Source organism: Paralichthys olivaceus, chromosome 18 (assembly GCF_024713975.1).
Source record: "Paralichthys olivaceus isolate ysfri-2021 chromosome 18, ASM2471397v2, whole genome shotgun sequence".
Taxonomy (NCBI): domain Eukaryota; kingdom Metazoa; phylum Chordata; class Actinopteri; order Pleuronectiformes; family Paralichthyidae; genus Paralichthys; species Paralichthys olivaceus.
The window spans coordinates 8352312-8380292 of NC_091110.1; the positions used below are offsets into that span (position 1 = coordinate 8352312).

The window sequence follows — 27981 nt, forward strand, 5'->3', positions numbered from 1 at the left end:
TCTCTCTGCACCCCCTCAGTCCAACAAACACGTTTGCACATGATCACAGGATGACAGTGGGTTGTGATGTGTGTCAAAATTAATACTTCTGTCAAAATGTTCCATGTAATTAAAAAATCTATAGACCTACAGCTGCCACCCCCATCCCCCAAATACATGCTCCTACAGGCTATCGTGCACTGATCAGTGATTGGGAGTGAGAACCATTTGAAGCTTGCAGATATAGTATAGGTAATTATTTTTCATAGATGCACCCGTCTTGTGCGTCAACCGTACGTCACACTATAGGCCTAATGGCCAACCGTACAACAGTGTTGGTGAGGAGGAGAGGGAGAGAGAAAAAAGCGCTGCTTTCATCCAATACATGGCTTCAGGGCAACTACAACATCACCAGAGTTTACATCCATGTTGTTGTCGTGCCCGCCGCACACAGGGCATTTGACTTTGATGTTGACTTTGATTTCAGCTAGCCACATGTGCAGCCTAACATAAAGGCGCATGCATGCAGGCTTCTGGTGTTTGGGGGTTTGTTTCACGACCAAAATATTAAAAGAAAATCCAAAAACAAATTCCCATGAATACAACATGTCATAAATGCCCCTCCAGGGCACCATCATCGCCACCCCATTAAAACCAGTCCCAGTGATGATAGCTCGGGGGTGAGAAGCGCTCGCGTCCTCGTCGATAATCGATAGAAGGATGCAGGTATAGGCTTCCTCCGTACACACACGCAGGATCACCACGCATCCTTACTCCACTGTGCAGCCTCTCTTATATTTCCCTCTCCATCACCGCACATATGAGAGGACGCTCGTCGGGGGGGGCGGGGGGGGGGGCTCGCCTATTGATCTATAAACATCTGGAACACCTCATATTTGTTTTACAAGGTAGAGGCGAGCAGCCCGTGCCAGAGACATAGAGGAGTGAGACAGCAGCAGCAGCAGCAGCACCAGGACGGACCACTTGACACCTTGCTTCACGGCATCGATACGCAGTAGTGTGATAGCAGCTCTGCGGAGACGGGAAGGCCAGTCCATGGCATCTTGATATTAAAAACCGTGGGCTCTGCTGCGCATTCCTCACCGACCGTCCTTTTTCCCCTCCTGCGGAGTGGAAAGGATTAACTTGGCCACATAAAGGAGGCGAGGGAGGGAAATCTTACCCAATAATTCAGTCTGACCAGATTCTGTTTTTTGGGGGGGGGATTCGTGTGTGTGTGTGTGTGTGTTGGGGAGAGATCATTATTGGACCTGCGATGGACTCCAGCGCGGGGGAACATGGCATGGCTCGACTTGGATTGTTTTTGGTTTTGATGCTGGGGCTGATGTGGAGATTTTGCGATGCCTGCCCCGCATCCTGCACTTGCAGCATCTCAAGGATTGTTTGTATTGATTCCGTGCCGGGGATCGAGGATTTCCCCGTGCTCACGTTGGATGACATGGAAAACATCACCGAGATGTAAGTGTGCATGTATGAAAAATGGTCGCGCAGACACACGCACACAAAGACAGACAGACAGACAGCTCGTGAACTTATTAGGATGCAATGCGTAAAGAACCACCTTCGATCGTAGGTCGCAATAATACCTAAGGGCTGGGATTATTATACTACTAATCAAGGTAATGATGGTAATGATAACATCAGCAGCAGCTCCGGTGCTGTTTCACTATTATAGATTAAAGATCAGTAGATATCTATGTTCTGCGCGTAATGTCAAACACGAACAATTGTGATTTTTATTCGCGTAACCACTGGGTTTGTCGGATCATGTAGCCAACGTGCGCGTGTGAGTGCATGTGGGTTGCGCGTGCCACTACCGACGTCGGTGTGTGTGTGCGTAATGGTGGTGAGAGTGTGCGTCAGGCTTATTTGGATTAGTCGGTGTTTCCTTTACAAAATAGCTCCAGAGGTAGTGATGGAGTAAATATTCCAGGCCCATTCACAGTCTATGGAAGGTGATCATTATCGGTCTTTGTGAAATATGGCCTCAATGTTTAAAAAAGAAAAAGAAAAAAGATACACATTGTGGCCAGATTATACACGAGGGCACATCGGTTGTACACAAGCGGAGATACAGGCTATATTCCCACCACAGTCACCTAGCCTGGCCTTATCTGCGTCAGTGTGCAGGCCTGTGCACCTGGTACAACCCTGCACAGCCACACAGCTGCATGGCACCCACTGGAGATGATGGAGGGGAGACATGGGTGAGCTCTCTGAGGCAGACACACTCGAGATAGAGGTGTCACATTAGACTGTCATGACCTAAGTTTACTGTATCTGGACCAAAACAAGATTATTCAGCATTTTGCAAAAATAATACCTTATAGCAGCCACATTTTCCACATTTTTAACGAGTTAACTGAAGATATTCACTTTCAAATCCAGGAGTTATCCCATTAAGCATCATGGAAACTTCATTCGTCCAGATTTGTAATACTGTAGGGAATAAGGTCAACTTCTGAAGTGCCCAGGACTTTTAGACCCCTAAATATACTTTAACTTGTATTTTCAAAACAATACATTGTTTTGTTTAAGGTACAATGATAGCTAAATGGTTAGGACACCACATGGGCACAAATGCCAAAAGTACACAGAGCTGTATTTATTATTGTCTTGTTATTTTATGTATTCTATTTCATGGAACTAGTGGCATTTAGACCATAAAACACAGGTATGTTTTATCTTTATTAGAAGTGCTTTAGCTAATCTTAAAGAACAACCAAGTTTCTCAAAGATGGTTGAGAGCACCACAGCACTGCTGGGAAATACATTAAAGATGTAAGATTAACTTTCTTATGTCCAGAAATAAAAAATACAAATATATGGACATTACAACAGCAACAATACAATCTATTACCTACGTTAGTCAACATGCTGACAGTGTAGATACATACTGTTGTATTGATTCACATTATATTGAAAATCAAATGTGCTGCAAACATAATTCCCTCAGTGAAGCAATATGAGACAATGATGTACGTATAAAATGAGTCTCATGGTATTTTGTTTCAAATTTCAATCAAACACATTCAATGTACTCATTTGTTTTACACTGTGACTGTAAGTTTATAATAAACACAGATGTAGAATAGAATCAGATGAAGTTATTTTGCTCATCATTACTGCATCTAACATGTCTTTCTTTTAAAATCTTTTCACAGATACATTGCAAATCAAAACAGACTGTTTGACATGAATGACAACAGTTTGAGACACTACATAAACCTCAGAAACCTGTAAGTACCATTTGTTTTTGGTGTTTTACATGGAAACGCCAACAGATAAAAACTGTAGATGATGTGATAACTCTACCTTTTCACTCCCAACAGAACAGTGATAAACACCAGATTGACATCGATATCATCAGACGCATTTTTCAACAATACAAGACTTCAATATGTGTAAGAAGAAAACAAAGTATGTAAACTGATGTACACTGCAGTTTCCATGTTTGGATATTTAATATCCTTTTTTTTCGTTGTTTTTAGAAATCTCAGAGACAATAATCTATCGACACTGTCATGGAGAACATTTCAGAACTTTAACATAACATTACCGTAAGTATCCCGTGCACTATTCGCCTGCGCATCACTCCGTTCCTGTGTGAGAGCATGACTTTTGTCATGTGCTGCGTTTTTATTTCCCAGGCTCCTTCTGTCTGGGAACCCTCTGGATTGTGTTTGTGAGAACTTGTGGATCAAACTGAGGCTCCAAGAGGACATAGACGGCCAAGATCTGAAATGCATGGACGATAGAGGAGAGACGACGGCCTTCGCCACACTCACTCCACTGGATTGTGGTAATGTAAAACCACGTTATAATAATGCAATGTTATGTATCTGATATTGAATGTTTAAAGAGACGATCACCCCATGGAGACATAAAACAAAGATGGAAAGGAACCTGTGTAAGGTTTTATGTGTAAGGAAGATGTTTAATTTTACAGTCTGTCTGTTTTGCAGTGGTTCCCAAAGTGGAGGTCACCCCCAAAATTGTGACCAAGATGCAGGGGAGTAACGTCAAAGCTGTGTGCACCACCTCAGGTTCCCCTCTCCCTGAGATCCTGTGGAACCTGGATCTGCTCTCCACACACCATGAGGTGAGTCTATGTTCGGAACATTTTCACACACCACTTTGAGCACCTGATTTGTTAAGGTTTTGCTTTGTGAGTAATGCAGAAAATATAATGAGTTGGTAATGAGTTCTAATTAAGGGTACAGTGTGTAGAATTTTGTGATATCTATGGTGAAATTTCATGTTGCAGCTAAACACCCCTCACCTCACCCTCTCCTTCCAAACATGAAAAAGAACCTGTGGTAGCCTTTAATTGTCATAAAAACTCAAAGGGTGTTGAGTTTGTCCAGTCTGGACTAATGTAAAAAACATGGCAGCCTCCGTAGAGAGGGTTCCCTCAATGTAAATATAAAGTATTTAAATATAAAGGGCTTTTTCTGGGGTAAAGAAAACTACAATTCATACAATTTAAATGAAACAAACTAGTGAAAACATCATGAGGATTATTCTACATTAAATTTCTGCCAATTGTTCCCTTTCACCTAAATCTTACACACTGGACCACTAAGTTTCAAAACAACATTGTGAACTACAAGGGGTTAAATTTAATCATTGTCAAGAAATCCTATGAAAAGACCGAAACCAAACTGAACTTACTAACAAGTCTGTTTATCCAAACCATGACATAACTTATAGAGCTCTGTTGTTGCCAGCAACTCAATACCCCAACACTTATATCAGAGAGTAAGACAGACATGCTCCTATGTTATCATGACCATGGTTACTGTATTTGATTTTGAGAATCCCAGTGCTGTAAAATCTCACCAGAGTACTAAAAAGTTCTATTTGAAAAATCAGGAAAATGCTTGAAATAAATCTGTAATCTGTTTTTAAAGATTTGCATCTTCACAAGGAACCAGTATAATAATCACGTATCAATATGTTTAGAAAAAGCAAATATTTTTGAAAATGATGGATAGTGATAATGTGATTAGTAACATCTGTGTTAACCTGTATTTCCATTTTCACTGTTTATCCATCACATTTAGCTTTTGTTTTAAATTCATCCATTGACATACTTCTAGCTCTTTGGGCTGTCCCATTACTTTTAGCTATAGGCCTATAGGACTTTTAGCTATTACTTGCACTATTTGAATACTATTTCACTGTATATCCAGTACTTTTAGTAAACGTAAGACCTTTTAACTAGTAATTAACTATTTCACCTGTTTTAGCTAATTATTTTCTTTCTCTATCCATCACATTTTCTCATGTATTCAAATTGTATCTATTTATGTTCTTTTAGCTTATTTGGACTGTTCCATTTTTGTAAAACAAAAAGTTTCCACTGATAGACTGCTACTATTTTAACTGTATATTCAGGACTTATGATTATTGTTTATCTATTACTTTTAGCTGACTTTTTAATCAGTTTAATGATTAACACACTTTTGTTTTTGACTGTTTATTCATTATTTTTATCCAACTATTTCAACTCCACCCATCTAAACATTCAATTATCAATTAATCCAGCAATTTAGTACTGTTAATAAAAAACTTAAAGCATTTATCTTTAAATATTCTTCATACAGTGATCAATGTAATTTATGTGTTACACTTGACTGGGGTTAGTGGGAGATGTGTACTGTTCAGTTGTGTCTGTTTGTGATTGTTATTTTTGTCTCTGTACTAAAGATCAGCATCACACCAGATCCTTATAAACAGGACACAGTGTATAATGTACACGATATTGGTGTGTCTGCAGATCGAAGCAAAGGAAACAGAGAGCACCCTCACCTTGTCAGGCCTGTCTCCTGAAGATAATGGCAGGGTGATCATATGCAGTGCCGAGAACATGGTCGGTCAGATGGAGGCCACCCTGCAGCTTAACATTCTCTGTAAGGCTTCTTGCTTCTCTGTCATCATTAACTGTGAACATTAAGCAATAATAGCATTACAGCGTGCATCTTTAAGAATTACATTTACTATGTGCGTTTGTCTAATTTCCTCTCAGATGATCTTTAAAATGCTGCCTCCTAGACAGTGTTTTTTTTCCAGTGGAACCAGAAGGCTCCTCAGTTTGTTATAATTTCTGTCTTTCTGCAAATCTTATTGACTCTCCATGTTTCCTGTTCATAACTCTTCCTCCTGTGAAGCTCCTCGTGCCTCACCGTGCTCCTCTGCCTGTTTAGTGCAACATTTCTCCTCATTCCCCTTTTTCCATGTTTTCCCAGTGTCACAGTTCAACTGTTGTGCGATCAATCCCTTCGCTGTCGACCACACTTTCCATCCCCAGTTGCATCTCTTCTGTAATCCCATGAATGCTGCCTTTCCTCACTGGTGTTTCGTCCTGGTGTTTATGTCCTGTCATCCCGTGATTACTCTTCCTCTACTGTTGCCTCCGTGTCAGTTGCCCCCACCATCCAGCAGCTGCTGGGTCCGGAGCAGAACCACCACTGGTGCATCCCCTTCAGCGTGACGGGGAACCCCAAGCCCGAGCTGCAGTGGTACCACGAGAACATGCCCCTCCAGGAGCAGGACTACATCCACACGCAGATCCACCTGTCCACTGAGAGCGAGGACCACGGCTGCCTGCAGCTGGTCAACCCCACGCATATTCACAATGGCATGTACAGGCTGGTGGCAAAGAATAAGTACGGCCGAGACGAGAAGAAGGTCTCTGCACAGTTCATCGAACCACCTGAGCCAGGTATGACCTGGCTGTGCTTTTTACATGGCTTCATTTAGTAAGAAGTTATATTATTAATATAGAATAAGAATAGTTTGTGTCTTTAAAGTTGGATAATAGAGATTTGTTTCATTTCTTGCAGATGAGATCGATGAGTTCTGTAAGTAATGATTTATTTATGAAGCCTTACTAGATTGACAATAAATATATATGAAGTTAAAATTAACTCTACCATGCTGTGTATCTTTTCCTCCTCCTGTGGCCTTTGTCTGCATCTTTCTTCCGACCAGATAATATGGGTAAGTTTATGGACTCTTAAAGAGCTCACGTCTACTTATAGTCAGCTTAATAAAACATGTCTGGGTTAAATAGTTTCAAATGTTTAGACAAGCATTTTGATTGATTGATTGTTTTTTTATTGTTATTTTCAGATTCCCCACTGGGCGACAGTGTTGCTGTAAGTGACCAGCACTCCTTTAACATCTAAAGCAGTGGTTTCTAACCTTTTGGTGTGTGGCCCCTTAAAAATCTGTGTCTACCAGCTGCGAGCTGTTCAATCAAAGATATTTTTTTAAATATTTTATTCTTATTATTTTTAAATGGCTAAAAAATATTCTCATTATAAATAATTATTATATAGAGAGAAGGCGCTATTTAGGGGAATAATTTGTCAAGCAGGCATCACAGAGAACTTTACTAGGAACACCATACTTACTAGTATTTTTACCCCTGGGTCTTTGTCGCATAGATTCTGCAAGATTTTGGAAATATTCCTCTGAGATTCTGGTCCATGTTGACAGATCTGAATCAAGAAAATGTGCACATTTTTCAGCTGCACATTCCGACAACATTGCAACATTGCAATGTTGTTGAAGAACCTCCACCTCAATGCTTAATTTGTCTCTCGTCAACAAATCATTTCTGTCCACAGTACTGGACGTTTTTAGTTTTTTGCACAGTTCTGTGTGAACTCCAGAGACAGTTTTTCTGACAATCCCAGGAGATCAACAGCTTCAGAAATACTTGAAGCAGCATGTCTGGCACTATGGTCACAGTTAATAAGATCACATTTTTTTGATATTCGCTGTGAACAGTAGCTAAAGCTTCTGACCTACATCTGCAGGATTTTGTTGATTTCTGCTGATTGAATTATTTCATGCACAACCAAGTGTCCCTAATAAAGTGCTATGTGAATTTATACTTTTGTTTCTATCACGGGCCTTATGGTGGATCCTGGTCGCTGGTTGGGAGCGGCTGTTGCAAAACATGTGAGATGTTTTTTAAAGCTGTTTCAAACACGCTTGTTGTTTTACTTTCTTCCAGGTGTATGTAGTTGTGGGAATTGCAGGAGTTGCATTGACCGGCTGTGTCCTGATGGTGATCATTCTGAAATGTGGAAGAAACTCCAAGTTTGGTATTAAAGGTGACATAATTTTCATTTATGCCCAGAGTAAGATGAGAAGATTTACACTATTTTTGTACCCGTCCATTGAATATGGATACAGCTATCAACCATCTAGCTTAGCCAACAGAGCCAGGCTTGCTGTTTACTACTGTATTTACCATAGACTATATATAAAGATAAGAGAAGAAACATTAAGTTAAGATAAAACATTTTTTATCCCACACTGGTGAAATGCCCTTGTTACAGCAGCAGACTCATCAGAATGGGATTAAAGCAATGAGGTGTAACATGTCATCAAGTGAGTTTTAAAGGTGCTGGCTGGTGGATGGATTTTGCAAGCGGCCTTTTCCCTCAGGAGGCCTATTTATGCTAAGCTAAGCTAACAAACTTCTGACAATAGTCTTAGATGTAATGGGGCAGATGTGAGAGTCGTATTAATCTTCTCCACCATAATATATTTCATGAACTTTTTATTTACACTGTTTATACATCAGTACAATTATATATTAATAAAGAATTACTGGATCAGTTTCATACTATTTGAAAGTGTTAAACTAAAGTGTTGACTTAAAGCTCATTGCAAGTTCCACTGTGTCAGTGTAAGAATGATTATAGGAATTCATGAGTCCTACTTTGTGCTGAGCTCATGTTCTCGTATTGATTCAGGGTGACTTCTATCTCTGATCATCTGATATGTTTCCGTCATTACACGTTCCCTTTTGTCAAATTATACAATCTCCTTGTTTAAGTGTTGCTCCTCCTCATCCACGACCACCACCCTTCTCCTCTTCCCTCTCCTCCTTCTCTTTCCTCTCTCCCTCTCTTCCCTCTCCTCCCTAGGCTCCTCCTCAGTCATCAGTAATGACGATGACTCCGCCAGCCCTCTTCATCACGTCTCCAATGGCAACAACACCCCGTCGTCCTCGGAGATGGGTCCAGACGCAGTGATCATCGGGATGACAAAGATTCCTGTCATTGAGAACCCACAGTACTTCCGTAACTCCGGCAGCATGCTGAAATCTGACACGTGTGAGTTACCGCCTCACTCGACCGATGCCTGGTAACCTGGACCTTTTCTGATAAATCCATGCAGGGATCACTGCTGGACGCCAGATTTATTGTCAGCATCCTGCTGCATCGTGATAGAGACTCCTGCTCTACGGGGGCAGCAGGACATACGGATAATGTTCGGAAACACAAGCTTGTTTACAAAAGGCTCAATGCAGCAGACTGAACCTCGTTGTTTCCTTTTATCCTTTGAAAAGTAATCACAGACACATCTGATACATTTTTCAAGATTTGCTGGTTCTTGCTTTCAGATTTGAGGATTTGCTCCTTTTGCCTCATTTAAATAATTAAAAAAGTGATCAAGCAAATCAAGCATTTACAGCATCAAATACATTTTATAGACTAAATGAGGGAATGATTAATCATTGACTATTATTTGACTATTGTTGACAATAATCATAATCTCAAGTCAAAAACGTTTCATGGTCGCACTCTCTTTTCTTTTGCATTTATAAGCAGTATTAAATAAATACTGTAATGTATTTTTAGTGCACAGTTTGTCAAAAAATGATTTTATATGAAGACTGTGTGTTTTACTATATAATTCTGCTGATTACAGGGAACATACATGCACCAAAGTTGCCTCTTTAATCAAGATGCACACGTGACCTTGAGTTTGATTTGTCGTCTTGTGCGTTAAAGTTGTCCAGCACATCAAGAGACACAACATCGTCCTGAAGAGGGAGCTGGGAGAGGGCGCCTTCGGGAAGGTCTTCCTCGCTGAGTGCTACAACCTGACACCAGACCAGGAGAAGCTCCACGTGGCAGTGAAGGTACACATCAGGAATAATCAATGCACTTCTGTGAATTCTTCTGGCTACGTGTATGTTGTTGTAGAACACACTTCTCACCGTGTGTCCTGTCGTTTTTTTGTGCCTCTGCCTTTTGGTCAGACCCTGAAAGAGGCCAGCGAGAGCGGCCGAGCAGACTTCTACAGAGAGGCCGAGCTCCTCACCAACCTGCAGCACGAGCACATCGTCACCTTCTACGGAGTGTGTGTAGAGAGCGACCCCCTCATCATGGTGTTTGAATATATGAAACATGGTGACCTCAACAAGTTTCTCAGGTAAGAGAATTATAACAGATACTGGCAAGTCTTTAAAGGAATAGTTGAAGAAAATCGACACATATTTCATATCTGTATGTTCAAAATGAAGCTACAATCAGCAATATTAGCTTAACTTAGCATTAAAGACTGGAAACAGGGGGCACAGACAGGATGCTCACCTCTAAAGATCAATAATCAATACTTGACGTCTAAAATGTTAAAATGACACCCAGTAGAGCAAATACCACGAGGCCCAACAGTCCCCTGAAATGCTGTCAAGCTGCATCAAATTTCACACACACTCGATAGCAGTTCCCTTAATAAGCCTGATTTTTTTTATTCTCTTGGAAAACAGTGAAAATGTTGAAAAACTTGTATTGTTAAAGAAAATGAGAAAAAAAAATTAATGGATTCTTCCCTGACTCATGTTGCATCCTCCACCAAGTTTCGTGGCGGTCCATCAAGTTGTTTTTGCGTCATATTGCTTACAAAGTCCCAACATTCCCCTCATGAAACCACAATATTGAAAAACACCCTATCTCACAATGTTCAAGACCCATGCAACATCCTTCTGCCACGTTTGGTGGTAATTTGTCCAGTAGTTATTGTGTAACCCTGCCCACAAATACAAACTAACCAACCAACCAAACGGTAATGGGAGAAAACATAACTTCCTTTGTGGACATAACTTTCACAATATTTTTATTCATTCCTCTGTCAATCATTGAAGTATATTTTTGGTAGTTTTGAGTTTATTTAAATGCATTACTGCGGCAGACGAGCTGGTTAAGAGTTTGTGGGTTGCAGGTCTCACGGTCCTGATGCAGTGCTGATGGCAGACGGTCAACACAGTATCCTGGTGGAGCTCACCCAGTCCCAGATGCTGCACATTGCCCAACAGATTGCGGCTGGCATGGTCTACCTGGCCTCTCAGCACTTTGTCCACAGAGACTTGGCAACCAGGAACTGCCTGGTCGGAGAAAACCTGCTGGTCAAGATAGGAGACTTTGGCATGTCCAGAGACGTTTACAGCACAGACTATTACAGAGTGAGTGTTTGTCATCGCTTCAGTCTCTCCCTCTCACAGGCACACACTCATAGCCATTCATATATATGCACAGAAATATGGAAATGTACCCACATACCACAGTCTCAAATATGTAATTAGAATTTTTTTTCAGTTCTGAAATAACTGTAGCAGCAAAAATGACAATTTTAACCAGAGGTATTTTATCTTTATAATACCATTTAAATGCAAATACTGTAATCTGCATACAATTACTGTTTCCATGGTAATAAGGGCAACAGTGCAAAAAATGCATGGGCAGTTTCTTTTTTTTTCTCCCTGGGCATGAAGTTAATGCCTCTCTACACTTCCTGAGCAGCTTCATATTAAAACTCTGAGGGGTTATGATGTATGCTATGGTCTTCTGATGCTTGTGAGGAGATTACACTTTTTTATAATGACTTGAAAAAAATTAAAATGTGTCATGTTGAGGAACAGATGGAAGCATTTCATCTCCTCCTCTCTGTCTCAGATCCCAGTTTGAATCACACAGTGCCCTCTTCTGGCCAAACTGGAATTATTAAAACATAAAAACAACTTGAAGATGCATGAGCCTGCATCAGATCAACATAAAGAAGTCCTGTCACCAACTCCTCATATCAAATGTTTTGATCAGAGACAAAGCAAAAGCATGAACGCAGCTCACAGCATAAACACTGTCTTGTTTCGCTGTATCGCTGCTATTATTCTGCAAATCACAGGAAATCACATCATGAATTAGATCAGTTGGGAAAACCAATATAAATGCAACAGAAACATTTGCAGTGAATGAAACCAGGATTACATTGAAAAAAAAATAATGCCCTCTAATGTTAATTTGTATTTTATAAGATGAAGATGCAATTGAAACACTGGTGAAGAGAGTTTTTAATATTCTTGTGGCTTCATTTGAAATTGTTTATTCTTCATTCACAACAGCAGATTCTTAATTGTTGTTTCGGAAGTGCGACAATTAGAGATTGTCATAGAAGTAATTATGCTGGAGGATTCTTTTCCCCTTCCTGGTTTAATATTTCTTTAAGTAAAAGTTATGGAGGAAACATCATTGATTATATTCATGTTAAAATTGTTTTTATCATGATTTGGCCAAAACTCTGAAACTGGCTTAAAACTGCACATTTGATAATTTGGTGATGGTGAAAATAAGTTTGTGAAGGTGAAGTAACGATCTGACCTTAAAGAGTTCTAATTAAAGGGATTCGGTGTTTTTGGTTGAAACTGTCATATGAAGGTGTTCAGATCATTTTGGTCGCTGCAGTTTGTGCTGATGAATTGTGCTGCTGATATTTACACTGACAGCTGTTCCTCTATTATGTCAACTCCATCTATATCAATAATGGCTGATTAGATCTTTTTTTTTTAAAGTCCTGTGTAACGCTTTGACTCTACTGCGTCTAAAAATATTCCAACAAAAACAGTCTCAACTTCATACTCAATCTTTAGCAGGTCTTGTGGTGATGGTTTCTAAAAGGACTGCTCTCTCACTCCCTTTCACTCCCTCTCTCTCTCTCTCGCTCTGCAGGTGGGCGGTCATACGATGCTGCCGATCCGCTGGATGCCCCCGGAGAGCATCATGTACCGGCGGTTCACCACGGAGAGCGACGTGTGGAGCCTAGGGGTGGTGCTGTGGGAGATCTTCACATACGGCAAACAGCCCTGGTACCAGCTCTCCAACAATGAGGTCAGACTCTGTCGCAATGATCACAAAGCTCAGTTAGGTCACTTATATCCACCGTCGGATTCATGTCCAACACTAACACTCTGAGACCTGGTCCTGATGGTCTCACTCTGGCATATATATGTATATATATTAAAAAATGTAATTGAAACCCATGACAAAATGCAATGAGGCTTGATGTGTTACAGTTAAACTATAAATGTTATTATTATAAACTAGAATAAACTAGAGAGCGCCTCCCTCTTTTTTCATCAAGATTCATGAATTATTCTGTGAGAAATCAACAATAACGCCCTAATGACAAGACAGGCAGACAAAAACATAAAGAAAGAGAAAACACAAATACAGCCAAATATATTGCAGACAACCAATATAGTTTGTTCTGCTGATTTGGCCCATGTAACAAAATGGTCCACAGGTCGGAGCTGCAGCAGGAGTGTGACACACACACACACACACACACACACACACACACACACACACACAATAAACATACAAATAAATGAAATTACTATCATGATGTAAAAGCAGAAAAACTTAAAAGGTAATTCATTTATGTGAGCATTGCTTGTCAATAAAATGTTCTATCAGTAAAATTGATTTTGGTTTGCATCCCTTCCCCATCTGATGTCACATTTCATTCCATCATCAGTCATATCTATTGCATTGCTCCCACTTAAACATCACAGACAAGCAGCAGACAGTTATTGTCCCCCTGTGTCCTGCAGGTGATTGAGTGCATCACCCAGGGCCGTGTGCTGCAGCGGCCCCGCACCTGCCCTAAAGAGGTGTACGACCTGATGCTGGGCTGCTGGCAGAGGGAGCCCTACATGAGGCTCAACATCAAGGAGATCCACAGCATGCTCCAGAGCCTCGCCAAGGCCTCGCCCGTCTACCTGGACATTCTGGGCTGATGCACCAGCGTGTCATGTATGTTCTCTGCGTGCATGTGGGCTTCGTGAGTGTTTTCCGTGTGTCGGTGTGTTTGACATGAAACGACGGAGAGGAGGAAGAGAAGTGTGTGTGAGTGTGCGTGTTTGTGTACATCACATGGCTGTAAATGTTACTGTAAATGCTCTCGTCCTCATCACATCAAGAAAAGCCTTAAATCTCCAGTGATTTTATTTTTGCTTTTTCTGAACTTGTCCATCTGCAGATGTTACCGAAGCATGTTTCACAAACGGAAACCAAAATGTATACAGGATCAACATCATCAATACTACATACATACGATACATATACATATGATACATATACATACATACATACGATACATATACATACATACATACATACATACATACGATACATATACATATACATATACATACATACATACATACGATACATATACATACATACATACAAACATACATACAATACATACAGACATACATACATACATACATACATACGATACATATACATACATGCATACATACAAACATAAATACATACAAACATACATACATACATACATACAATACATACAATACATACAATACATACAATACATACATACATACATACATACATATATATACATACATGCATACATGCATACATACAATACATACAATACATACAATACATACATACATACATACAATACATACATACATACAATACATACATACATACAAACATACATACATACATACAATACATACATACATACATACATACATACATACATACATACATACATACATACATACATACATACAAACATACAAACATACATACATACACACATACATACATACATACACACATACATACATACAATACATACATACATACATACATACATACATACATACATACATACAAACATACATACATACATGTGAATGAAACTCTGATTACTGGGTTTTACAATGTGTCTCCATCATGGACAGAATTTGGAATTTGCTGTGGACAGAGCTTTCTCCTCTCGTTCAGCAGTGTCGGCCAAAAGATACAATTATTCATGAAGTTACAGCCAAAGCTTTTTCCTTTATATATCCCACACTCTTTTAAATATTTGTAGAATTTATATTCCGTCCGTCTTTACGTCGAGCTGTTGATTCAAATCTGAGGTGTTTGAGCCATCCACAGATGCTTGTTTGAATTTTAAACATTTGTATGTATGATTATACACATGTGTTTAAAATCCCATATGATTTTCATAGATAGTTGTATATATATTACAACAGAGCATGAGGGCCATTTTGAAGAAAAGAAAAATTGAGATTTTGAAAATGAAGTCATAATATTACAAGATTAAAGTTGTAATTTAATCAAAAAAAATATTTAGAGAAAAAGAAAAATAGCAAATAAGCTGCAAGGAGAATTACGACTTTTCCTGTAATATTATAACTTTATTCTTGTGATATTACAACTTCATTCCCGTAATATCATGTCTCGTTATATTAAGACATTCTAGTAATATTATAACTTTTATTCTCATAATATCTTTTAATATTTCAACTTTAATCTGAAAATATATATATATAACAATATATATGGAAAAAAAAATTAAACATGGCCCTAATACTCCATCGTAATAACCTGCTGAAGTCCACTGAAGAATTCCCAAAGTAAAACCAGTGTCATGGTTGTGAGACATGAGGGAAAACAACACAGTTTTTTTTATTATATCATTAGTCCAATTTTCTGTAAATATCTGTTCATATTTGACACTTATAACACCAGCTCATCAGTATTTCTAGAGTGGTGTTTTAAATGTTGTTCATTTGATGCACATGAAGCACAAAGAACGAGGACTCAGTCGTGTGGAGCTGTGTCTGATCTGAAGACAAGACGAGCGCAGGTCGTTTTTTACTTTTCATTCAGTTGCGATGCCATTTAGCATATCTCTGCTGTGCGGTGTCTGTGAGTGACGTGGTCGTGTGTGCATGTTCCAACACAGGTCGTCAAACGCTGTGTGTGATGCTGATGAAATCGTGTTTGTGGTGTTTGACGAGAGAAGATTAACCTCTGGAGCATCATCCTCACTTTCTGTCTGATGGAGGTTACATGTATGGAGGATTTCTATTGTTTTCAGCATCTGGCTCGTGTGTGTATTGAAGTCCCAACCTGTTTATTTGTCGTTTATTTCCATTACAAGAGCAGATCTCATCTTTAGTGGGCTAAGAGAGTGCAGTAAAAGGATTCATTAAGAGGCTGATTGCCCTTAAAGTGTCCCTGGGGAGTTTTCCTCTCTCCAAGCGGTCCCAGTCAGCCGGGCTGGAGCTGATGCTGCTCCTCGCCCTGGGCAGCGCTGCAGCACATTTCTAGGCATTTTTTGGAGGAAGAACTTAACACAGGAAAGTAGTTTTAAAATGCATCGCTGTTATTGTTTTCCAAATTAAGTTGTTTTCCTGAGATGTCAAAAAAGTCCTGAATTAATCTTTGCAAAAACATCAGCCATCACTCCCTCCCTCATAACAACCATCCTGCATTTCCATAAGGAGACATTAAGCGTTAAGAATCTTTGTTATGTTAAGTGCACTTTGTAGCGTTACTTGACAAATGCACAACCTTAGTTGCACTTAGATACAAAAAAGAAATCACCCTCGCTACGCCAGCTATGTCCGAACATCTTGTTCTCCATGATGGTTTCTTTATCCCTCCATGGTTTGATTCCAACGTCTGTCCGCTCTGTATAATAACCACGTGTCCGCTGTACATAACCTGCTGTCCATTCTGTACAGTTCTGATATTCGTCTATATGAATAGTAGGATATGTTTAATAGTATAATCTGTTCTAAGCAGGTATCATGTCAAAACCGTGTGACATCTATTGAAGACAATGTGTTATGGGCCACTGGCAATACAAACTATATGTAAATAGGATTTTATTTGTGCTACATTGTATAATTTCTTTGTGCTCGTTCATAATACCGGTGAGAATACAATCCTTTTTTTGGCAACTTTTGATCTGCGGAGGACTTTCTTTGAACAATGTGTTTTTCTCTGAAGAAGAAGAAAAGAAGAAAAAAAGAAAAATGATCTCTCTCTCCTTTCCTCTCCACTGTGATGGGGAGCTCACACAGAGGCTGTTTGAAATGCTGCCTGTCTGAAAAGGAGGACCATAGACTCTGGATCTGATTCGACATCAGGACCCCTCCTGGCCGACAGGCGTCCAGGCAGACGCACGGCCTGCTGGCACGGAGGTCAAAGGTCACCTCCCAGCCCGACCCCGCCGCTCGACCTCTGATTTGAACTGTAGCCTATCTTGATCCTCTTTCAGATGAATAACTGTGACTTTGCATCATGAATAGTATATTATTTTGAATGTAATCTAGAAGAGGGGGTCGGGACTTTTTTGAATGTAACCTATCTTTGCCGGGGTTGTTGGGGGTGGGGGTGGGGGGGTGGGGTCGGACTCATGTTTTTTTTTTTTTTGTAAATACATGGTAGAAGAAAAAAAGACGGCAGTTTTCATTCCTGTGCAGATAACGACAAATTTTACTTACTGTGTGACTACAAAGAGAGAGAGAGAGTGAGTGTGAGCAATGTCTCTGAGGTGGTGTGTGTGCATGTTTGCACATGCATCTGTATGCAAGTGTGTGTGTGAGTGAGTGTGTATGTGTGTGTGTGTGTGTGTGTGTGTGCTCCTCTGGCAGATTTAATCCTGCTTTAATCAGCCAGTTCTATCAATCAATTCAATGCTTTGTGCATCATGTGAGTAGCTTATCCACAATTAATGGAAATGTTCCTTGTGATATTGTGCATTTAATAAAGGTGGTATGTCTTACAATACACGGTGTCCCTCAGGACTCTTCATGTCTCCCTCATCAGGTTTCCATGCAGTTTGAAGCCACTGTGGTTTGACATGTTTGATAATCAAACCAAATCCCAGAGACAGATTTTTGTGTCGTTTATTGACCTAATTCTGACGCAGCTTGTCGCTGACACACTAACAGATTGTCTCCTATAAAGTGGGATTGATATTTAATCTGCGTGACACGGTTGCTTTTGGTCGGTGGGATTCTTTAAAAACAACCAACAGCCTGACACAGGTCGTGAAAGGTATCTCATGGGCCCCATTTGTTTCTAACAATAACTACAGAGGAGTGACAGAGACAGCTGTAACTACACACACACACACACGGACAAGGCAGTTGCCACAGCTAACTGTTGTTCAGACACGATGCCTATATTGTTTCAAGTTCTACATACACATATGTCAGTTATACTGTATAACCTACCTTGGTGTATTGCAATGTTACAGACTGGCAGGAGAGTAGCAGTGTTGATCCATCACGTGTCTAACAAGCTGTGTGTCTGCTGCCGGACGGATTATGTAGATTATATAAATTATATAAACATATATAAGAACAATCCCTTTTTATTTAAGTAGGGTGTTCACCTATTGATGTAGTAACGAATAACTAATACATATTATTTTTGCTTATCTGGCTTTGATGATGTGTATTATATTCACATGTATGTTGCTATCTGTAGTGGGATGTGACAAAGTACTAATATTCCATTGGGAATATTTTTCATCTATTTGTAAGATTCTCAAGTAGATTTATTTTCAGGTACTTTTCAATATTACTCCAACACATTAATAAGCAAATATCTGCACTGTCGACTCCACTTCATCTTGACACTGCATACGTTAAACAGTTTTTATAAAGAGGGGGGAAGTGATCCATTGATCCAATCAGAGCAGACAGGTACCATTAATAGGGTAAATACTTTAAGTATGTTTTAAAGCAATTACTTTTATTTTAAGTTAATGTGGTAGTTACTTGGGTCCATTTTTTTGTCCACTTATTTGTACTTTTACTTAATACATTATTAAGGTCTTCCTCCACCATTGGTTATTTAACATCATGTGTTTTTCAGAGAATTCTCTCTATCTCCCTATTTATATTTATTCATCAATAAGCCTCCTATAAACATTAAATAAATGGTTCACATTAGACTTCATATGCAGATATTAGTCTTGTTTTTAACATTTTCTTTGTGTTGTCTTAAATTTCGTTTTGTCTCGTTTTCTTCTATGTCCATGTATTTTGTAAAGCACTTTGTTACCTTGATAAGTGCTGTAGAAATAGTTTTATTATTTATGTATAAAGATATTATATATCCAGCATCTGTATTTCTCATAAAGATCCTGGATCTTCCTTCTTGATTGAACCTGTTTCATAAGTTACTGGTTTCGTCTTTGTCACCCTTCCACCCTGTTTCAAGAAATTAGGCTCAGTGTTTTTGACGTAATCCTGCCAACACACAGAGGGAAGTGAAAACATAAAGTTATAAAGTATTTGATGCTGATTTGTTGCGCTTCCCTCTTCTCTCCTAAAGGACATTAAGATTTTAAGTTTACGTGGCATCATATGATTATGATCGTGCCAGCTACAAACATTAATGGAATCACAACAATATCACAAAATGCAAAAGGTGTGACGACCTCTCAGTTTCATCAAAAGCTGTGCGCAGTTTATATTTATTGTATTCTAAATTTACACCTTAAAAAAAAGTCTGCCCAAGTCTTAGAACCATTATGAAATTTAACGCACAAATTCAATATACATCTCTTTGTATTTTACATAGAGGGTAAAAGTATAGGCATGAAGGTGGCATGATTCATATCAAGGCTCAAAAAGAGTCAGAAAACAAACATGAATAAATAGAAAGTGCTAACCCTAGCAGAAAAAATGATTTCTCTTAAAAAACAAACAAAAAAATAAAATTGCAGTGCAGAAAGTCTCAAGCTCCTGTTACCCAACAAAGAAATTAGTTAAAGCATCTAAAGCATTAGGCTGAGTCTGACACTGGACATAAGCAGAGTGACTGTTGGAAAACTGTGAAAGAAGAATGGATCGCTGGGCGTTTGTACTCGTCTATAAATTATAAAGTTATACTGTACCTAAACAGCTTATCACTAAATATTAACATCTAGGAACATTTTTCAGAGGCAAGATCTCTTTTCTCCTGTTCCTTGTTTTCATCTGATGCATGTAGTCGTAGCTCTGCGGCCGCCGACATATTCAGACATTGGTCACAGAGAAAAGGCAAACGGGAGCTGAGAGACACACACAGTGCAGCGTTTCTTCAAGAATCCGATTCAATCCAAATGTTATCTCCATGATATATATATAGATATATATATATATATACTCATTCAAAGAAAACCTTTGAAACAACACACAGTATATAAAGAGTTAAATTTCTGCATGTCACTTTTGTAAACTACTCGATTTTCAATACTTAACCATGTTTGAAGTAACCATTTAAAAACAGTTGAAAGCTTTGGGATATTAAAAATAAAATAAAGGTTTTAATGACAGGGTCATAAAAAGTCATGCACGCTGCAAATAACTGCATGCAGTAGTTATGGTAACCCATCCAAGCACTTTTTATTTATTAATAGTCATTAACACACACACACAGCAGCTTCATCAGAGGAGCCTATGCTCTCTTGACTTTTGAATGTGGAGTATTTTTTTTTTACGGAGAGCCGTTTGTTTGCATGTCACAGGAAGCAAAGGTCTGCCACAGCTGCCTGTAACATTTACCTGAAAAAGAAAAGTTATGTGGATTGATTATCAACTTCATATATATATATTTTATATATTTATATATATATATATTTATATATTTCTCGCTTGCTCACTTGCTATTGCGCACTCGTACATTTATCCCACTTTCTCTCATTTATTCTTGTTTACAATGTAACAAAAATGGTGACAGGCCTGAAATTACAATCACCAAAAAACAAACTCAGAAAATGAAGAGGGAGAAAAAAGGGTGAGGCCAGAGGGACGGGGACGGGGGGGGAGGACTGCCGCTGTTTTGCTGTCCATCACTGACAGTTGCAGCAGAGAGGACACAGTCTGCTTGATGCTCGGACATCAAAGAGGAGGCGGCGGAGGCTCCTTGCCTGTGGAGCTGCTCTCTCTGAGCTGGAGGTTCTCCAGCGCCACATCTAAAGGCATGATATCCACGCAGCCCATGGCCCCGAAGTCGGCGAAGTCTCGACGCTCTTCCTCGTCAGAGGAGGAGCTCTCTTCGTGCATCAGCGTCGACAGCAGCAGCTCCTGCACGAACAGGCTGCGGTCCGCGCGCTCTCCTTCTAGAAACTGCCGCTCTGCTTCGGACATCTTAGGTTCATTCAACCTAAAGAAAGTGATGATGATAATTGTATGACATTCAAGTTCAAATGTTTTTAATACAAAGAATGTAAAAATCTGGTTAATATAATCTGGTTATATTAAAATTACTTGAACACTTTCTCAGATGTGAATGCACAAGTATAATTAACAGTGGAAACAATATAAGTCATGCTGAGTTTTCTTAAGACACCATCTTGGCTATTATGACAGGCCACACTCACCGTGCTAATAGGAACTGGGAGCTGTGGGACGAGGACGAAGGATTGTTTTCACCCACTGTGGCAGAATTGGCAGTTGCTGTGCTGGGTGGAGGGATGGTGGTGCCAGTGTTGCCCGGGTTGTTGCTGCGTCGTGTTGGGTGGCGGCCCGTCTCCACTTGCTGCCGCGCCGCCTGTGCCTGCTGCCGCTCTAACTGCAGCTGCATCTGAAGCTGCTGGAGCTGGGAGGCCGAAGGCCCCGACGAGTTTATTTGCCCCCCTGCTGCACGCCGCACACCTGACAGCTGAGACAACAACTCTGCAGGAGACACAACAAAAAAAAACAGGCTCTGCTGTTGGGTGTTTCTAAATAAGTCATGATTTCAAAGGACAACACTGCAGATACGTGCGAGCAGATATTAAGCAGGGTGAGAAAAGAAGGAACAGAGGTTTCTTTAGATATGCTGCTACAACATGGCCAACATTAACGAACGAGAGACTGTAACGACTTCTGATCAGCAATTATGGTTTCAACGAATATCGCATTTAATTTGTCTGAGCCTGATAAAAAATAAACCGAACTCTACCAGGCATTATTCCATGTTATTGCTTCCTGTACAAACAAAAAATGTTCTACACAAACTACTCAAAGATGAAAATGTGCAGTTAATGATAAATTATTTGTTGTATTCTCTTTTCAGACAGGGAGTGGACAGTTTATACAAAGCAGTATAGAAAGTTTTGTCATGGTTGATTAGTTTCCTAGCGCAGGGTGCTAGTGGAGGATCTCATAGATCTTTCTGAACCACCTATGTGAAGAATATTATTCAGTACTCTGCTTGTTCTCACCTGCGATGGGGTCCATTGCCTCTCTGTTACTGGGGGTGTATGTGGAGCTCTGTGATGAGGAGGATGATAGTCCTCCTGTGGAGCCACTAGTAAAGTGCATATTTGTGCGTCGTGCTCTTGGACCACCCAGTCCTCGTCCAGGGTGGAACATCCTGCGTACATGTCGAACACTGCTGGACTCATCGTACACATGACTGTTAAGGGTAAATGCAGTAATGTGACACAGTGTAACACATTTCAAATATATCTACAAAGTCATCTCTAGAATGTGTGGAGACTCAGAAAGGATATTAAATCTCTTGGCGCTCTGTGTTCGAGTGTGAGGTGAGCTGTGAAGTCATCTGTGACGTGGTTTGGATCACCTCCTGGCAAGGCAGCACATATTGGACAGATCTAGAGAGAGAAAGGTTTCTGTTTCAACAAAACTTTCATCTTCACCACATCCATCCAAAACGAAACTATATGGACATATTGAACCAAAACTTTTAGACTGTCAACATAATACCCAGTCAGGGCAGTTACAAATTACCATCTCTCTGATTTAATGATCAAAATTGAAGCGGCACAGATTTTTATCTTCCTTTTAAAAACTATGACTGTGGACAATTAGGTCGGAGATTCTGGTGTTTCAGACCAGCCTCAACAAGATGAGGAGTAGGCCACAGAGGTCTGGAAAGCTCTTTTTTTTCAATCATTTAACTTTGATGATAATCTCTGTAATTTGACATCATCCCATCACGTGTTGACCAAATGCAAAACAAAGATTCACTACAACAATTTATCCTTCAGTCTTTGATCAACAATTGTAAAAGTCACTTGAGTCACATGAATATTCCCCATTTCCAGCTTCTTTGACATTTTTTATTGTCATGATTTTTGTTCTGTTGGTCACTATTTTCTGACAAACTACAGACAAAATGACGAAACAAGAAAATGAACAGTTGATGAATTGATGAAATCAAAAACCTAACAAAATAAAACGTGATAAAACAAATCTACTGTGCTGTGAACTCAAACCTGCTCCAACATGTTTGGTTGCACACACTCCATCACAGACTACTTTATTGTAACACAACATGAGTTAAGGCGTTACTACACACCACATTATTCTATAAACCAAGCCGGGCCCCAGAGTGGGACCATTTAGCTCCTGAGATCGTGAGACACGTATTTAAACACATTGAAACAAAGTCCAACATTTTGTGCGCTACACACAAGACGAGACGAACACATCCAGGACACCAGTGTTAAAGTGACCAGAACAATCCAGATTCACGATGTGACACCACTGATTAATAACTGAATAAATGTGGTAGTCTGTGTGAAGAGTGACAGAGACACACACACACACAGGATTCTAGAGGAAACACTGGAATACTGACCAAATGCAATACAAAGACGAAAGCTCATCTAAATCATATCCATCCTGTTCACTGAGCTGGTAACATATATCCTGTGCCAGATGTTTAATATTTATTCTAGAGCTATTTTTGTTTTGGTTGCCTGTGGTTTATGTTTTATTTATTTAGGATATTTTAACATTTTTAACTCTAATTCAAATGTCAGACTGAATACTCTTTAGAATTAAGTTCGTAACTCGTTGAAAGGATGTACTTGCATGATTCTGCTGTAATGTTATCATTATCACAGAGGTTTAAAATGGCTTCACATTGATGACAATATCAATTATCACAATAATTTCTGGGACAAAATATCGTCCAACAAAAGTTGTTATTGTGAAGGGCTGACCTTAATATTCTTAATAATGCACCAAGTTAGAGGTTTCCTTGTTTAGTTTACAGCTTAAGTTCTTTGAGAATCTCTTTCATATCCAGGCAAATTGTATAATTAAACATCCTTACATTACCAATGTCTATATGGGAACTGGTATGTTTGCGGTTCCAAAAGGTGCAATGAAAAATATTGGGTGCACCTAAATTATGCGCACGTGCACCTAATCTAAAAAGTTAGTCCTGGGGAGCTCTGCCAAGCCTGTATCACAACACATTGACAGCAGCGTCTGTAGTTCATCATATGCAACACCCCAACAAATTCTCACCTACCACACTCTCACAACAACAGGTTAAAAAAACACTTCCTCTAACTGCTGCCTTGTGTCTGTTGATGATGTAGCTCAAACAAAGACCTAAGCGATAGAGTGACGAGTAGTTTCCATTTATCCAAATGTCTGATTAGGTTTATTCTTCTTATTTAGAGCAAACCTATTCTAAACACATTAATGAGCCGCACTGTTCCACTGGACGACATGTTCTTGTTTTAACATGAACATGGTCACTCTAGTTTACATCGACACAATCCCACATTCACATTGGTGCTACTGTAAACACTTGTGACTGATTCACCCACACGGTGAAAGTACAGTAGTCGCTAACAATACACAGTTTTCTCATGTTTTACAGCACCAGGTTAAACTATGTATTTGTGAGCAGCTTTTTTTAAAGAATTACATCCATAGTAAGGATAATGTTTTGAGAGATAAAGGGTGTAGGACATAGACACTCTGCTATGACATCAGCAACAGAATCCATCAAAAACACCAACAGTCCAAAGAGGATGGGACTTGGTTTCACTTGGCACCGACGGACAACTGAAGCACAAATTCAGTTGCTGTTTCTGAGTCCAAGCTGTGGTGCTTTCAAGATGCTGCAGTGCTGTGTCTCTTGTTGTAACTGTTCATCTCAGATAGCGGAAGAGATTTAAATACAATTCAAATTGCCGATGTATGCTTACGCTAGTTAGCTACACTTAGCTGGGCAACAGAAACAATAGGTTTGTAGACCGAAATGAAGTCGAACGAGTTGAGTCAGGTGTACTCCTGCTCGGCTGGGAATAACACCCTTGATTTCAGACTAACTGCTAACCTTCCACAGGTTTCAGCACCGTCTGCTGCAGCCTCACCCTTTGCCTTGTTTTGCTATCTCTCTGACAACAAGTTATCCACAAAAGCCCTGTGCACGCTCATTCTGGTAAGTAATTTTAGCTGACTGAGGTGCAGAGCTAAACAGCAATAACAGACTGAACAGTAGAGATGCAGACAAACAGAGAGCTAAAAAGAACAAATTGGCCTAATGACTTTAATATACATTATGTAAGCAGATGGCAGAAGTAAACTAGGCTGCTGGAGAGGCTCTCAGCATCAAGGGCAACATTTGAAAGTATTGTGAACATTAGGGAGACTATGATGATGACTAATACATACTATTAACATCTGTGAATGTGTGTACGGAGCTCTTCATGTGCACAGTATACTCACCACCTCTGTGGAAGTCTCTGCATGCTCTGAGGTGACATGCTCCTGTAGGGACGTCTCTGTGTAGCCCATCTTGCCACAGTAAGGACATGTGAACGACTGCGGTTGCTCTACTGAAAAAGTGTCTCCTCCATAATACAGGTCTGCAAGAAGAGAGTAAACACATTATTGTTTTCGCAGGTTTAATAATTGACACCAAAAAAGTATAACAGAACAAAACTACGCCCAATAAATGACATTCATCATGATTGCAATCATGTTGGATGTATTTTGTTCATGCCGCAGGCTTACTACACAGGCCTGATTGGTTTGTGTATGATCAGTCAGCCACACAAGCCTCTGTCTGGGCTCTCAGCCAGGCCCTTACCATAGTCTACCCTGGTTAATATACACTGCATGGGGTGCTCTGTGGTGTGTCTCGTTGTTGTGGCTCCGCTCTCGTAGCACGATGCGCACAGGTCGTAGTCGTAGCAAATTAAACACTTGAACCGTCGTCCTCTAAAGTTCCCTTTCAAACACGCGTCACAGCTCACACCTGCAACAGAGAGAGGAAAAAAAAGAAAGAATTCAAATTCAAATATGAGGACCTGACAATAAAGTTACAAATTCCTTATAAGCTTGGATCTGTGAGACTGGCAGTGAGAAAAGCAATCTCTATCTGCAGGCCAGTCTCACTTACATGAGCATGTGTTTTGGAGTGGCACCAACCCACAAGTGACGGCAGTGAAGAACTCTGGCATTCCAGTGAACTTCACGAGCAACTCAGACGCATGACACAAAAGTGCATCCGAGGGCTGTTTTCATTGCAGAGATTGTTACTCATTTATAGCACAGTCACAGATTTTCAGGTAGAACACTGGGATTTAGATTTAACTGGATGCCCATGAATCAACCGGTCAAGAGAAATAAAGAAGAGGGGGGGCGTATCATTAATCACTACATTCTCCAAATAGTTAATTATTATTTAATCATCATCAAAATCTATTACATTGCTCTGATTTTGCACAAATGACTTGATCACAGATTCTAACAGTCAGTTTATAAGAGATCTTATATTTAACAGAGCTTAGATGCACAAATAGAATACAGCTAGAATATAATAATAATAATAATAATATAATAACCCACAATATTCCAACTCCTGCCACATGGAGAATTCTTATGAAGGGAAAAAACACTATTTCATAAACCCTGAATGTTACCTAAGGAACTACCGAGGGAATTTCCTCAGACTCATTTGACCTCTTGCACAAAAACAACTTCCAAATGTTAAAAAGTGAAGACAAAGGAAATATTTCTGAACCAAACCCAGACCTGGACAAACATTAGTTTGGCAACATGCAGCTATCAGCTCTACGTGTTGGTCCAAGGCTCGGTCACACCGCAGGGCTCAGTGATACCTGTGTGATTTCTAAAAACAGTGTGATCTCAACATGGAACCGAGGGGGACACTGTCCCCGGGCCTCTGTGGACAATCAAACAAACAGGTTTCACGTAACACAAGCAAAGTTACTGAGCAGTCCTCGTCGGTCCCACTGGATCTACCTAACCGTGTTGGTGCCTTGAATCCATTACTGAAGAGCACGCCGACCTAAGGGGAGACAGTCCATCTCCTGCCAAGCTAACATGATAGAGAGGAATTCACATTGTCACCTGGTCTGCAGCTAAACACACCGCAAGTTAACCCTCGCTGGCTAGTAGCATGCCACCTAGCTAACCTGGTTGGTGGCGAGAGGCCTCGGACTGTCTGCTTCTTGATGACAGTGCATTCGCTAACAACAGTGGTGCTCGTCAACAGAGGGGGCTTTTAGCGCCAGAGCCCTGGAATCGATACAAATAGGAGAAATACACGGTGCTGGCTGCGTTAGGCTACGTGATGGTGACGGGTTATCAGCGCCAGTCTGGGCAACATTGACGAATCCTTGTGTTAGCATACATTAGCCTGCTAGCTAGCCCGGCTAACGTAAGGTAGCGCAGTAGCTAGCAGAGGCTAAGCTGCTCTGTGCTGCCGTGTGTCTGGAGCACTTTGACTCGTTATTAGATTGAACACACACGCGTACACATTATCTAATGGCAGCTGATACAAGTGTGTTCGGGAAAGCTTGGAAAACAAGCCGCGGAAAAGCGCAGCAGCGACACCCTCCCCCCTGACTGGAATAAGCACTTAGCCGCAGCTAGCACAGGAGCTAGGCTAACTGGGTAGCTCTGGGTAACGTAGCTCCAGCCCAGGCTCCGTGGAGCCGATGATCAGCTCACCCTCATGTCGGGACATCCTCCAGGCAGCGAAGCAGCCCCTCCTCGGGCTCCCCAGTGCGCTCGACGGGGGCACCGAGACCGTTCCTGGGACGCTCGACTGGGTAAGAATGCTTCACCCTCGTTTCAGTTTTCTCCAGCAAGATGGATCCCCCCGGCCAGCGGCTTACAGTTTGTTCTGCTTCCCCTCCCAGAGTGTCACTTATCGCCGGGTGTTTCGCGGGGTGACCACCAGGCGGCGCCCTGCCTCATCAGAGTCGCACACGCCACAGGGTCCGTACAGTCTGTGATCGAGTGACCCCCCCCTCCACGCCCTCAGCATT

At 40.4% G+C, this 27981-nt stretch overlaps 2 protein-coding genes across 2 annotated transcripts; one reads left to right on the forward strand and one right to left on the reverse strand.

Moving 5' to 3' along the window:
- Window positions 1-821: 821 nt before the first annotated feature.
- On the forward strand, window positions 822-17720 carry ntrk2b (neurotrophic tyrosine kinase, receptor, type 2b). The gene is made up of 16 exons (XM_069514076.1): window positions 822-1458; window positions 3165-3239; window positions 3333-3404; window positions 3492-3560; window positions 3651-3802; window positions 3966-4102; window positions 5783-5915; window positions 6428-6727; window positions 7138-7163; window positions 8030-8129; window positions 8952-9140; window positions 9822-9952; window positions 10073-10245; window positions 11035-11275; window positions 12816-12974; window positions 13700-17720. The coding sequence occupies exons 1-16, from the start codon at window positions 1256-1258 to the stop codon at window positions 13883-13885; spliced, it is 2346 nt and encodes a 781-aa protein (XP_069370177.1). The 5' UTR covers window positions 822-1255; the 3' UTR covers window positions 13886-17720.
- Window positions 17721-19386: 1666 nt separating this feature from the next.
- Window positions 19387-27975, reverse strand: kcmf1 (potassium channel modulatory factor 1). Its single transcript, XM_020081966.2, has 7 exons — window positions 27662-27975; window positions 25773-25940; window positions 25409-25548; window positions 22426-22527; window positions 22135-22318; window positions 21310-21604; window positions 19387-21092 (listed from the first exon to the last, which is right to left on the reverse strand). Exons 1-7 carry the CDS (start codon window positions 27675-27677, stop codon window positions 20828-20830), a joined length of 1170 nt encoding a protein of 389 aa, XP_019937525.1. The 5' UTR covers window positions 27678-27975; the 3' UTR covers window positions 19387-20827.
- Between the last annotated feature and the right edge of the window lie 6 nt (window positions 27976-27981).

What these genes read in the sequence shown, in the direction of transcription:
- ntrk2b (XM_069514076.1), top strand. Translation starts at nt 1,256, where the DNA reads ATGGACTCCAGCGCGGGGGAACATGGCATGGCTCGACTTGGATTGTTT. An exon ending in CACTGGGCGACAGTGTTGCT is followed by an intron (nt 7,164 to 8,029) that starts GTAAGTGACCAG and finishes ACTTTCTTCCAG; the next exon opens with GTGTATGTAGTTGTGGGAAT. An exon ending in AGCTCCACGTGGCAGTGAAG is followed by an intron (nt 9,953 to 10,072) that starts GTACACATCAGG and finishes CCTTTTGGTCAG; the next exon opens with ACCCTGAAAGAGGCCAGCGA.
- kcmf1 (XM_020081966.2), bottom strand. An exon ending in CAGAGACTTCCACAGAGGTG is followed by an intron (nt 22,528 to 25,408) that starts GTGAGTATACTG and finishes TTCTCTCTCTAG; the next exon opens with ATCTGTCCAATATGTGCTGC. An exon ending in TCCCAGTTCCTATTAGCACG is followed by an intron (nt 21,093 to 21,309) that starts GTGAGTGTGGCC and finishes CACTTTCTTTAG; the next exon opens with GTTGAATGAACCTAAGATGT.